Source organism: Camellia sinensis, chromosome 4 (genome assembly GCF_055761805.1).
Source record: "Camellia sinensis isolate YWXY chromosome 4, ASM5576180v1, whole genome shotgun sequence".
In the NCBI taxonomy this organism is placed as follows: Eukaryota; Viridiplantae; Streptophyta; class Magnoliopsida; order Ericales; family Theaceae; genus Camellia; species Camellia sinensis.
In genome coordinates this window covers 207,689,414-207,702,825 of record NC_138964.1, presented here as the reverse complement: position 1 = coordinate 207,702,825, position 13,412 = coordinate 207,689,414, and the positions used below count along the sequence as shown (strand labels likewise).

The 13,412-nt window shown below is 34.6% G+C and overlaps 2 protein-coding genes across 2 annotated transcripts; both read left to right on the top strand.

The window, feature by feature from the left end:
* The first annotated feature begins 2,189 nt into the window (after positions 1-2,189).
* On the top strand, positions 2,190-9,099 carry LOC114261397 (elongator complex protein). The gene is made up of 9 exons (XM_028201668.2): positions 2,190-2,549; positions 2,636-2,728; positions 2,846-3,012; positions 3,326-3,372; positions 6,461-6,530; positions 7,876-8,102; positions 8,198-8,287; positions 8,467-8,542; positions 8,730-9,099. The coding sequence occupies exons 1-9, from the start codon at positions 2,383-2,385 to the stop codon at positions 8,921-8,923; spliced, it is 1,131 nt and encodes a 376-aa protein (XP_028057469.2). The 5' UTR covers positions 2,190-2,382; the 3' UTR covers positions 8,924-9,099.
* A 3,032-nt stretch (positions 9,100-12,131) lies between these two features.
* LOC114261396 (uncharacterized) lies at positions 12,132-13,267 on the top strand. Its single transcript, XM_028201667.2, has one exon. The coding sequence runs from the start codon at positions 12,430-12,432 to the stop codon at positions 13,123-13,125; it is 696 nt and encodes a 231-aa protein (XP_028057468.2). The 5' UTR covers positions 12,132-12,429; the 3' UTR covers positions 13,126-13,267.
* The last annotated feature ends 145 nt before the right edge of the window (positions 13,268-13,412 follow it).

The following is a 13,412-nucleotide window of genomic DNA, read 5'->3' as shown; positions in this document are numbered from 1 at the left end:
AGATCAATGATGAAATCAGAGTTTATTGCTTTGGATAAAACAACAGAAGAAGCAGAATGGCTTCGCCATTTCATTGAAGATATTCCACGTTGGTCTAAACCTGTGCCAGCTATTTGTATTCATTGTGATTGTCAATCTGCAATTGGTAGGGCACAGAGTAATATGTATAATGGAAAGTCTAGACATATTCGTCGTAGACATAATTCCATACGACAACTACTCTCGAATGGAGCTGTCTCTTTAGACTATGTAAAGTCTAAGAACAACATTGCGGATCCGCTAACCAAAGGGTTAAGTCGAGTGTTAGTCGGAACGTCGTCAAAAGGAATGGGGTTAAGGCCTTTGGAAGTTACCGGAATGGAAACCCAACCTAGTTGACTGGAGATCCCAAGATCTAGGTTCAATGGGACAACCTAATTGCGTGTAACGGCGGTATGTCACTGAGGAGGTTAAACCTCCAGCCATTCCTTCTATCAGTGATGCCTGCAAGTGTAGAGGTTAAGCTGAGCTTTTAATGACTCTAGTGTGTTAAGCTGTTGAGCTGAGTATTGCAGGATACTCAAGTAGAGTCACCTATGTGAGTGTGAAGTGGGGCCGCTTCTAGAAGAATTGGGTAGGCCAAGATTCTTTGAAACCACTTGCTGAACCAGGCTAGTGTCCAGGGCCACACAGGGCACACCAGTGAGAACATAATGGTGGTAGGAGTAATTCCCGTGTGAGATCTATTGTCTCAGTTTACATAAACGGCAGAGAAGTTCAAGATGTCTTATTTACTGATCAGCCAGTAAACTCGATAGGTTTTCACTGAGAGAGGTTCAAAACCAAAAGCTATCTTCTCTAATGTCAGGGTTAGTCCATTGTACTCTCTCTCAGAGTCTTTATTGTTGAACGATGTCCGTTTGTTGAGTCATTCGGTCAATTTTTATTCATGTGGGGGATTGTTGGAAAAAATGATTTTTGGGGGCTTTAATTTAATATTAAAGTGTGGTGATTTTAATTAAATATTAAAGTGGGTCCTAACCATTTTTTGTGTTGGGTCCAAGTGAGCCAAAAACCATTGGGTTTTGAATAAGAAATTGCCAAGAAATTGCTTCATGATGTTATATTCATGAATAGGATTTTAAAGAGTATTTAAATCTTTTTTCTTAGCTAAAGGGTGTGAATCCTTTCGGCATCCATACTTTTCATTTTGTGAAAAGGGGCTATGGATGCTTGGTGTTTTAATGACTAGCCTTAAAGGCTGGAGGCTTTTCCTCTCTCCCCTATACATGTATAAATTGAGACCCTTCTGTCAAGTTTCAATATAGAAATTTTTGCTTCTATTTTACAAGTTAGTTTGCTTGATAGTTCATATTGTGAGAGAGTGCTGCCATTGTTTTGTTCGCTAAGCTAGACAGATAGTGCTTCTGTCGTAGCTGGTTTTGACCATCGTATCCTGGGAGACAGAAGCCGGGTTTCTTCAAGCACTCGACCCGTGAGGCGGCGAAATTTGTTTTAAGGAAACTGCTTCCGTGCAGGCTTCGGTTTTGTCTCTTTACCCTTTATTGTTTTTTGTGTATTTTTGTTGAAATTTAATTGTAATTATCAGCATATGTTCTTGCTATATAATTTGATTTCTTCATAAATCTATTTATTTAATTTCACAATTTTGAACAACACCACCATCGCAGCAGCGACCCACCATCGCGACACACCTGTCGTTCATTAAATCATGGTCGAAAATCACATATCGATTCGACCATCAACATCTAAACAAAACATATTGGTTTGACCTTCAACATCCGAACAAAACACATTTGTTCGATACTGTACTTTTGAATCAATGTGTTTGGTTCGAAGAAGGCAAAAAGTGGAGACGACGGCGATTCACTTGGCGGCCCCAAAGAGAGAGAGAGTTGTAGATGGCAAGGAGGAGGCTTCGATGGGAGAAAATAGGGACTGGAGAGTGTGAACGACGAGCGATGAGGTGGAGATGGGCTTTCGAGAGAAGAGAGGTTAGTGGGCGAGATAACGGACATGGTGGCGGACGGCGGTGGAAATGATTAGGGCTAAAGTTTTGGTTGAAGAAGAAATGGATATTTTGGTAATTTTATTTTAAGATACAGACTGTAATAAAAAAAATATCATTATGTGTGTGAAAAGAAGTGATTTGTGCAAATAATAGGTTGAACATGCCCAAATTGTACCCTGCACGATAATAGGTACTTCTTAGCAACACTTGTTAAAAAGAGGGGTCATAACAAAATTAAACCTAACTACTAGGTAATTTGCAAAAAAGGATAAAAATATCGGCTCACTCTTCTTCTTCTTCGGTCTAGGGTTTTTGTTCGAACTTCAACCTCAGTCACAGGTCGAAGCTCTCAATACTCAGAATCAGTAACAATGGCAGAATCGATTTGCAGAGCTCTTCGAGACGGAGCATTAGAAGGAGAACACGCACCGGCTCTCACAATAAAGGATTCCATAGCCTCACCTTTCGGACCTATCGTTTTCAATCACGTCCTCGTCCAACTCTCCTCCAACATTTTGGCGCGAAAATCTCAATCACAGTTAGTTTAATTCTCTCCAGAAATCAAATTTTATATTATTATCGATCTTTGATTACTAACTCTTAACTGTGTGATTGTACTTGTAGAGGTATTGTGCTTGTTGCTTTGTCTCGGAGTCCATCTTTCTATGTTGATTTGTTGAAGAGTAGAGGCATTGATGTCGATTCCTTACATGAATGGTTAGAATTTTGATTTGCTTGAATGTATGTTTAGATTAATGCTTTGTAAATTTGAATGTAAAAAATTATGTTTTTTTTTTAGAGTGTGGCGATTTGTGAATGACAATGTTGGGACAGGCTTAGGGTTCTGGATTGTTATACTGATCCTCTTGGTTGGAAGGATCGGCTTGTGGAGTGTGGAAGCATTACCAATCCCTCTCCAGAAGCTTCAAACAAAGTTAGGTTGTGTAAGGATGTAAGAAATTTGGACAACTTGTCTTCTTCAATTATTGAAATGGGGAAAGGTATGGTTGTAAACCAAGTATGTACCATCTTTTATAGGATGTGTATGTGTATAATGTCAAAATAGTTAGAATTTCAATGTCCTTTCTTATATTCTCAATATTTTTTTTTAATACAATATTCACACATTTTATGCACTTTTTACACATAATTGGGCAGTCATTTCTCTTAAAATCAAAGAAATAGTATATCTTGAATTATGGTACTTTTGGTTTTGATATGATGCACACATGTTTTAAGGGGGTTAGGAATATTGTGAACATACTAGACCAAACTATGAGGGCTCCTAATTGCTGCATGACTTGATTGTTGCAGAATTGGTAGGACAAGGAAAGGGGCGTTTCTCGGTTGCCATAGACTCGGTAATTTCAAGTTTCTTAATAGTGAATTTTGATTGACGGCAACAACTATAATTTTACCAAATACATACAAAAAGCCCAATGCATTTGCTATGAACATGGAATGAATTTAAAGTTATGCAGTGCTGTGACATGGAAATTGCTGACAAACAATTTTTAATTTGACATACAGTGTGCTCCAGTGATTTTCTAATTATCATTTATAGTCTTTAATGAATAGTAAAGTTGTTATGCTTTTGTTGCTGCATGAAAATTCTGTCTGAGGGTTCTAGTCTCTTTTAGGGGGGTGATGGGGAAAACTTCTGATCAGGTCCTAGTCATGTACCACCAAGCAGTATGGGGACTAAGCTTGCCAGAAAAAGTTTAAAAAACATTATCAGGATGAATATTTTTTTCCCTTTATATGAATTGAATGAGGAAATTTCTGTCCAAATATCAGTCACGTACCAATTAGCTGGATTTGATTGTTTTTGTTGTGCTTTCCAAATGTAGCTGACACCAATTTGGCATTATTTGGCAACCTAAGAGAATGGTTTATTGTGCCATACTGTCTAGTTATTAATGGCCTGGTGATTCTGGCATATTCACATGGGTTCCAGTAGCTTGTTCAATTATTGATTACTGTACATTGATTTTTCTTCTCAAATTACTATGGCAACCTGTCTCTCATCAGCCATGGTTTAAGGAATTAAAATAAGATTTTAGGGCATATAACTAAGTTGGATATGTTTGGAAAAGGTTCAGGTTTTGGTGATCAGATGTTTGAAAATTCATTTGATAAAAAAGTGTTCAAAGATCACGGGTGACTCGGGTTGACATTTAGGGAAGTAACTAAGTACATTACAATCAATTAATGCATTTTTTAATTTTTAATTTAATACTATTCAAATTTGTAGTGATCTTTTAAATTTCTGCAGTTTCTAGTGGTGCATATCGCATTTCATTGTAATGAACTCCATTTAGCCTAGTTATAATTATTTGTTGTTTCTTGTGTAAATTAAATTATAATAATCACAAATAAGCAAGGTTGTTAAAATTAGGATCCTAGGTAGGATCGGTGAGAGGGTCTCGTAGATCGGATTGTAGGATCGGATCGAAGATTGTAAGATCCTACTTTCTATTAAAAAAAAAGATAAAAATACAAATTAGAATGACACATTAAAAATGAGATGAAAAATCAAAAAATCTACGATCCTACGTATGATCCTACTATGATCCCTTACGAGCCTGCATGATCCCATACGATCCTCTTATAACATCGATCCTACAACGAGTTAGATCGCTTGAGCAATGTAGGATCGTTATGATCCGGATCGCGATTTTAATAACCGTGCAAATAAGCTTAGTTACTTTTAATGTCAGAGTTTGTCAATTGTAATATATTTACAAGGTAAGCATTTATTTTGTGATTATTAACATTTTACTTTTATGATTAGTGATATCTTATTTTACTGTAAATTTTTTTGTAAATAGGTGGATTTGGATGACATATGCACCCATTGAATACACATTTTTGAGACTGTAGGATTAAATTCACTACGTTTTGGAGAGAAAATGCCTAAGTTCAAAGAGGTTGACGTATTAATACAGCTTAGCAGTTTCTTTTGCTGATATTTTGGAAGTACTGCAATATTTCATGCTCAGAGATTGTAATTTTTCTATTGCCTTTTGAAATTTGTTTGGTCCTTGGCCCATCATACTTCTGCACATTGTGAAAGGAGGGAATTCCAATGACATTTTCTCATTGGTGACTAATGTGGAAGAAATCCTGTAAGCAAATGGAATAACATCTCTTGTAGTCTTAAATTTTCATGGATATGCAAGACAATAACTACGTGCTCTAATCTACACTGAGCTGATGGGAAAGCATTATTAGGAATAGAAACATATTGTCCTGTAAATAATTTGAGTACAAGCATGGTTACTAAAATTGCGATCCGGATCGTAAACAGTCCAGATCGTTGTAGGATTGATGTTATAACAAGATCGCAAGTAGGATCATGTAGGGTCGCATGGGATCGTGCAGGATCATAAGTAGGTCGTAGATTTTGTTATTTTTCACCTTATTTTAAATGTGTATCATTCCTATTTGTATTTTTATCTTTTTATTTTTTTAATAGAAAGTAGGATCTTACGATCCTCGATCCAATCCACAAGACTCTCTCACCGATCCTACCTAGGATCCCGATTTTAACAACCTTGAATACAAATGGGCTAATAAAAAAGATGGCTTTATAGTACTTTCTTGTCGGGCTAATAAAAAAGATGGCTTTATAGTACTTTCTTGTCACGTTATAGACTGCCATCTGGTGGTTCTGGTATACTTGTGCTGCTTATAAAAAAAAAAACTCTTGATTGACATTTGTCAGCCATCTTTCACAGATTACTGAGATATGCCCATTTCCTTCAGACATAGTTTGAAATGATTAGGGAATCTAAAACATGAAATCTAACTTTGATACTGTTTATTCAATGAATGCCGCCTCCAGTCAATGATATTCGGACTCTTTTATGTAATGATTATTTCAAATTATACAAAAAATTTGTATGAGATTATAGTGAGAAGAATTGTCTTAGTTTCAACAGCTTAGGAATGCAGATTAAGTGATAAATTTGTTCAAGTAGAATGTTTTTCATTATTTTTGTACATGGAAATTAGATACCAAAATATATCTCATACATAATAGTTCAAATCATGAAATACACTGATTTTTAGCCTGCTGGTATTTTCAAAACATTGGAAAAGTTAAATGTTCAAAGTGTTGCATGCTTTCATAGAAGTGTAGTAACCTCTCATTGCACATGATAGAAGAGGGACATTAGGTATGTTTTTGAATATTTATTTTTCTTTGGTTGCCATTTTGTTGAAATCAATGGCCGGCACATTAGTGTATTTCAGTAAACATAACTCGGAGGTAGTAGTTTTGCTTTGGAGTACTTCGAACAAACAAGTCCTTGTCTCAGAGTGCGTTATTGCTTTTCTATGTCTGCCACTAGCATATATATTTGTTTTCTTTTTTCTTCTGGCATGTGATTGCTTGGATGCTCTCTCTGCATATATATTTTACAAGTACTAGTCTTATCTTTCCAGGCAACTGACATGCTAAGACATGCATCAATATCTTCAGTAGCTGCCCTTTTAAGCAGCCTTCGTAGCCATGGTATGTATCTTTTGTACTACTAATCTCTCTCTTAGTTCTTTCTTCCGTGATTCATGAAGAACTATAATATTTGTTATATGTTGTACAGATCATTAGATTTGCATCTTCAACTATTTTATAAGGTGAGATCTATGTTACACAGACGCTTCTAAATTTGTGAAGTATCCGTGTTGGACACTCGACACTTGAGTAAGGATATGGGTTGTGTCTGACATGTCTGACTGGACACACACTCATTAAGGATGCCTAAATAGGCGAGTTTATGTCATAACTAAAAACAACGCCCAAGAAGTACACATTAATGTGTGTTTGGGAGGGAAAAGATTCAGTACACACCTAACCTTTTTGGCATAAAGCGTAAAGTGGTGGCCCAAGACTTGAACCCATAACCTCAAGGTTATTAGGCCAAGTTTTAACCATTAAACCAATGGTCACCCCTGAGTTTATGTCATAACTATGCATAAAATATCAAATTTTGTAAACCCTATTTTACCCTAAAAAAATAAAGTAAAGTAGGTAAGAAATATGAAATCTAACTATGTGCTGGTGTCCTTGGATGTGAGAATTAGATGAATCCAACTCTTGGATATATACCAACACCTGACCCCTGAGTCCATGTAACATAGGTTGAGATTATTAAAAGTAAAAGCAAAATTTGGGTTTTTGAGAAAAGTAGAACTGCACAATGGTGGCTTCCAAAGCCTATGCAACTTGACTTCTTGTTTATCTTGTGTAGTCACTCTACAAGCTTTTTGTCCATATGACCATCTCAGCATGTAAATTAGTTGACAAATCTCCAAGGTCTTGCCATCATTGCCCATGTACTGCCCTGGTACAAGCTCCAGGGTTCAGTTACCCTCGTAAATTACCCACATTATCCCTGATGCAGGTTCTAAGGCCTGGACTTAGGTAATTGTTCCATGCAAGTGTTGGATAACTTGGATGCCTGGTCTGCACTCCTATTTTCATATGATGGTTGCAATGGTTTTCTTATAAAGGAACTATTCTTTTGTTTCTTGGAAAAACAAAATTCAGCATATACTGTACAGCAATAGTGAAGGGCCGATGTGGTCCTTGCAGATGAAAGAATTGTTATCAACATTATCCTCTGTACTCGTGAAATTTTCCTAATAACTGTTTTCTGCCAATTGCCTTGTGATATCGCAATGTACATCATTGGTGTTTAAATTTTAACAGATAAGTTTCTCATAATATTGGGAACTTCTCTTTTATAAGTGCAGAAACTTGCAGTTTTAATTCTTTTTTTGGTACAATCGTAATTTAGTTTCCATTGTTTTTTTTAATCTTTTTCGTTTCTATTTGTAATTTGTTTTCTTGGTTGCAGCCCAAGTTTCTTGTGCATTTTGGTTATTGCATTCGGACCTTCATGAAGTCAGGGTCACTTCTGTTCTTGAATATTTGTCCTCTATGCTGGCCAATGTAGAACCAATGACTCAATCAACAAATGGACAGAGAGGCAACTCTGAGAACTTTTCTCTGCTTGAACAGAATTCTAAGAGAGGAAAGTTTAATGTTCGCATGAAGCGCCGAAATGGACGAGTTAGACTGATGGTGATCTCTCTTTCTCTCTCTAGTGGTGTCTCTGTGTGAAATTTGGCAATTTGTATGTGGTAACTCATCTAATATTATTGTAATACTTCTGTTAGTTTGAAGAGTTCTGCATTGAGCAATCGGGTATAAAATTTACACCTGTTTCTTCTGATGGTGGAATAGTCACTCACAGTCTTGTGCCTAAGGTTAGTTTTGCCTAGCTTAATCTTGATTGAAACTTGTAATCTCTCTCTCTCTCTGCATCATACAGGCTACAGCGGAGACACGTTAGCACCTAAGCTTTGAACACACTACATAAACACATTGGCTAGACACAGATTCAACATATAATATAACATTATGGCGTAAGTGTTTCTCTTGGCAGGTGCAATTCAATCTACAACTGTCAGAAAAGGAGAGAATTGAGCGGGCAAAGGTTGTACTTCCATTTGAGCACCAAGGTATGCATGCATCTCAAATTTGGATACTTGCTTTGAGAACTTGTGCTGAACCATATATTCTGGGAAGAGGGACTTTTTAAAAAAAAAATATATATATATATATATATATATTTTTATCAGGCATTTTTTATCTTGATGATGTGAACGTGTTTTTGATACTTGCCTGCTGACCTCTTGTTTGCTTCAGGAAATGGAAAATCCATTGAAATCTATGATGGCCGAAGATATCTCACTGAGAACAAAACAGAGACCATATCTAATTTTGATGAGAAATTGCAAACAAATGAGGATCCTGGCAGTGGCGAGATTATCTATTTTCGTGATTCAGACGATGAGAGGCCAGATTCTGACGAGGATCCAGATGATGATTTGGACATATGACACCACCATTCTGCTATTTAATGCCAGAAATTGTTTATAAGCATCACACATTAGACCATCTTCAATGATTACTTAAATTTATCATCAAATTTGAATTTGGTGAAAAATCATTCCTTTTCCTGTTTCAACGGTTCCATCAAGCATCAAATTTAGGATTTCACTTTTCTTTTTTCAAACTGAGAATCAAGGTGCCTTTCATCATATCATTATTCATAGCCGTTTGATTTTCTCCAGCGGATGTCTTCTCAGATGACTACCTTAAGGCAAAAATTTATAAAAAAATTATATTGACCAGTTGGTCCCTCGGTCATCCGTTCGGTAGACTTCTTAAATGACCACTTCAAGGTAAAAATTTGTAAAAAATTTACATTGGCCGGTTGACCGCCCAAACATCTGCTCGGTCGATCGGTGTTCTGATGAAGCTTTAAAATTTTCCGTTGAAGCATATCAAATAAAAATTTTCCCCAAATTTAATGAAAAATTTAATACATTATTGCAGATGGTCTTAGCTCATTTTTGGACCACCACCTACTTTTGAATCAGTGCATGACCCCAAGCATGGGCGGAGCTATGCATGAAGTAGTGGGTTGAATTGAACCCACTAAATTTTGATTTTTTTTTTTTAAAAAATTATGTAGTGTCATATAAATTTTTTGAGAGGTTTTCATAAATTGACAATATTAAAATTGTTCTAAAAAATAGATTTATTGAGACAAAAAAAAAAAAAAATTAAAAAAACAAAGTTTAAAAAAATAATTAATTTTATACTTAATATATTTTTATATTGTTTTTTGTTTAGCATGGACAACTATTAATGGATGAATATGAATATGAATGATATTTATGTCATGTGGTTGTTAATGTGTCATTTCTTATTTAATTTTGGACATAAGTTAACTTTCAGAGTAAATTAAAAAAAAAAAATTGAAATATGGAAGATTAAAGTAAAAATAAATAACTTTTAAATATCAAAATGATAAAATAATTAAACATGAAGGAGATATGGTGTAATTTACCTGTTAATGTGTAGTATCTCCCACAAATTTTGACAGTTTCTATTTTTGAATAATTCTGTATAGATCCCATTATAATCAGTAGACCCAATTGGCTAATTTAATTCTATCCATCTAACAAACAATTGACCAATCATGTTGTAGAGGACACAAGCTTGACTTGATATGATTCGTGACAACCATGATCCCCACCTAAAAGCTATTAATCTGATTGCAAATTTCACTTCTGAATTTCTAATTCTCTCTTACCAAACGGATTATAAATGAAAAAAAAAAAAAAAAATCTTGGGAACTAATTGCTAAATTTTAGGTTGACACAACTTGTCGGTCATCGTGTTTGTGCACCTAACACTAACTTATTGTCTCCTTAATCAACTCCATTTGACAATTTTACAGATTTAGGCTATCTTTTTCTGTCTCTTCAAGTCTCTTTTTTCTTTATTTTTAATGCTATGATATTACTACCCATTGTCACTCAGATTTAACCTCTACCAGTTATGTTTTGGACCTTGTAACAAAAAAAAATTAAAAAATAATCTAAAATTTTATACATAATTAGAAATAGACAAATAAAATATGAATATGAGTTACAACACATTAATTTTATAATTAAGTTTTCATGATAACTAAAATTATTAGACCTAAAAACAAATAATTATTCAGCATTTTAGAGCACATGTAAAATTCCTTACATGCTACTCCAAATTAATCACATAATAAAAAAATTTATGAATAAAATATATTAATTCGCCTTTTTTAAGTAGTTAAGAATCAAAATATCACTTGAACCGACATCCAGTTGGCCTGACCCATGAAATTGTGCCCAAGCCCACTCATGAGTTAAGCCTAACAGGCTTTTTTTTGATGAGCTGAGTTGGGCCAATCTATGAGACAAAACCTTAGGCCTAAACATACCCAACATGCTTGGCCCAAAAAGACTAACAAGAAGGGTCGTGGCCTAGGCCAACAAGCCACTTCTCACAGGCCGAAGGGTTGGCTCACAAGCCAAGTCCGATAGGTCGAGATTCATGTCTTATTTTTGAGTTATTTATTTTCATATTTTTTTTTGGATAAATTACAAACACACCTCATGAGATTTACTAAAATTACAAATTATCTCATGTGATTCTAAAAATTACATTATGTTCTTTAAGATTTTTAATTTCATAATGAATAGATCATTTTATTAATAAATCATCAAGTTAATTAACAGTTTTTAATAATGTTAAAATTTTATTTTAATTACTAATTCAGATAATTTAATTATTGTATAGGTGAACAGTTAGAAATTTTACTTTTTCAATTAATTCTGTTAAATAAAAAATTCTGACAATGAGTTATTTATAATTTTTCATATCACACAGAGCACAATTCGTATTTTAAGCAAATTTTAAGGGTGTATTTGTAATTTATTCTATTTTTTTTGTATGCTCATTAGTCAGGTTGAGTGGAGCTTCAAATATTAAACAAAAATGTTTTGAAATTCTAATTTGTAAATTCTCATAACTTTAATGTGTATGTAATATTTATTTGATGTGATATTTTAATCTTTTTTATTTTTATTTTCTATCTCATTAAAACTCAATTAAAACTCTAATTTTAAAAAAATGTACATTGTTGAATATTAAATTCAAATCCAACCCAAGCCTCATTTCAGCCTGTCTAGCTCCATGATATAAGCTTGGGACAAGCAAAAGTCCGGTCAGTCCAATAATAACTTTTAAATGCTTTAAGTAATAAATTAATGATTTATATCTCTAAATTTAAAATTTTAATGATGATTTTAATGGTATGTTATGAAATAAAATAAAAAAACAAGATATATATATATATATATATTAAATTATTCATGAGTGAAGTCCCTATATAAATAGAGTTCTCATTAGAGTTCTACTTTTAATATTCTTAAACATTTTTCTAAGTAATATGTGTTGTAATTTTGTTATTAAAAGTTTAGATATAGAGACAATCGAATATAGATCTGAATATAGAAATTGTACATTCGGTCGTTTGGTCAGAGTTTATTGACTGCAGTTATCATAGTGTTGATCGCAACTGTTATGATATCTTTCAATCTTCCGACTAATCATCCCATAGAGCGATTTTTATATTTGATTTTATATTTGGTCCTACCTGTACTGAGCGTTGCTTTTTTTTTTTATTATTATTATTATTAATCGGAGTCTACTACTTTGAAAGTATTTTGCCACCTTTTGCTTCACGTTTCATATCTCCCTCCAATCAGTTGACGAAGCTCTAGTTTCTCTTCAACGAGAAAGCGCTCTCTCTCTCTCTCTCTCCTCTCTCCTATTCATGACTTTTCCAGTCTCGGAATTCAATTCCGCACATCTATTTAGAACTCCGAGAAAGTAAGAGAGAAAGTGATTGCCCTTTTCCCTAATATTCAAACTCGTGTTCAGTTTTCCTTTTGACTATATAATAACCCAACCCATCTCTGATTTGCATGATTCCTTAATTTTCCAGGAAAATCTCATGGCGGTAGAGTTCTACTCTGAAAATTCTGGCCTCGTTATGAGTCCTAGAATCTCATTCTCTTACGATCTCTCTCGCTCAGACGTCGTGCCGGTCGAGCAACACGTTTTTCGATCGAATTCCGGGATTGATTTCGATTTCTGCATTCGCGAGAGCTACGATCTTCAAGAATCTTCCTCGGCAGACGAGCTTTTCTCCGACGGAAAGATCGTTCCTACGAATCAAATCAAGAAGAAGATCGTTGCTCGAAAACAAATTCAACAAGAAGAAATTCACAAAAGTTCAAACGATGAGAGACGGAAGGAGGAAAAACAGAGCTCGAGCTCGAACTCGAAGTCGTTTTGGCGATTCAAGCGGAGTAGTAGTTTGAATTGCGGCGGTTCTGGTTATGCGCGAAGCTTGTGTCCTCTACCTCTTCTTTCGCGAAGCAATTCAACTGGTTCGGCGACGAGTGTGAAGAGATCGTCGTCTCAGAAACAGAACTCGCAGAAAACTCCCTGTGTTGCAGCATCGAAGCTATCGCAGTCTTCGTCTTCGAGTGGTGGTTATCAGAGGCCTCCATTGAAGAAGAGTTATGGAGCTTATGGCAATGGAGTTCGAATCAATCCAGTGTTGAATGTTCCTTCTGGTAATCTTTTTGGTTTTGGTTCAAAGTTGTTCAATGGTAAGGATAAGAACAAGAACAAGAAAAAATGATGATTAAACACTGGGAAATCGATTTAAATCGCTTCTTTGATGATTTTTGTGGATATTGGGTTTTTGTTTTCTTTATTTTTGATTTTATGTTTTCTAAAATAAAATAAGAAAAAGCTCAAAAACACCTATAGTTTGAAATTAATTTTTGAAAATTTAAAAATATTTTATTTTTTTGTGCGCGTGTGTGTGTTTTTTTGGTTTGTTGAAGGAATCTTATTCATTAAATTAACTAGAGGATTCAAAATGTGATTATCGGCCAACTCGTCTTTACATCATTTATTTTAGAG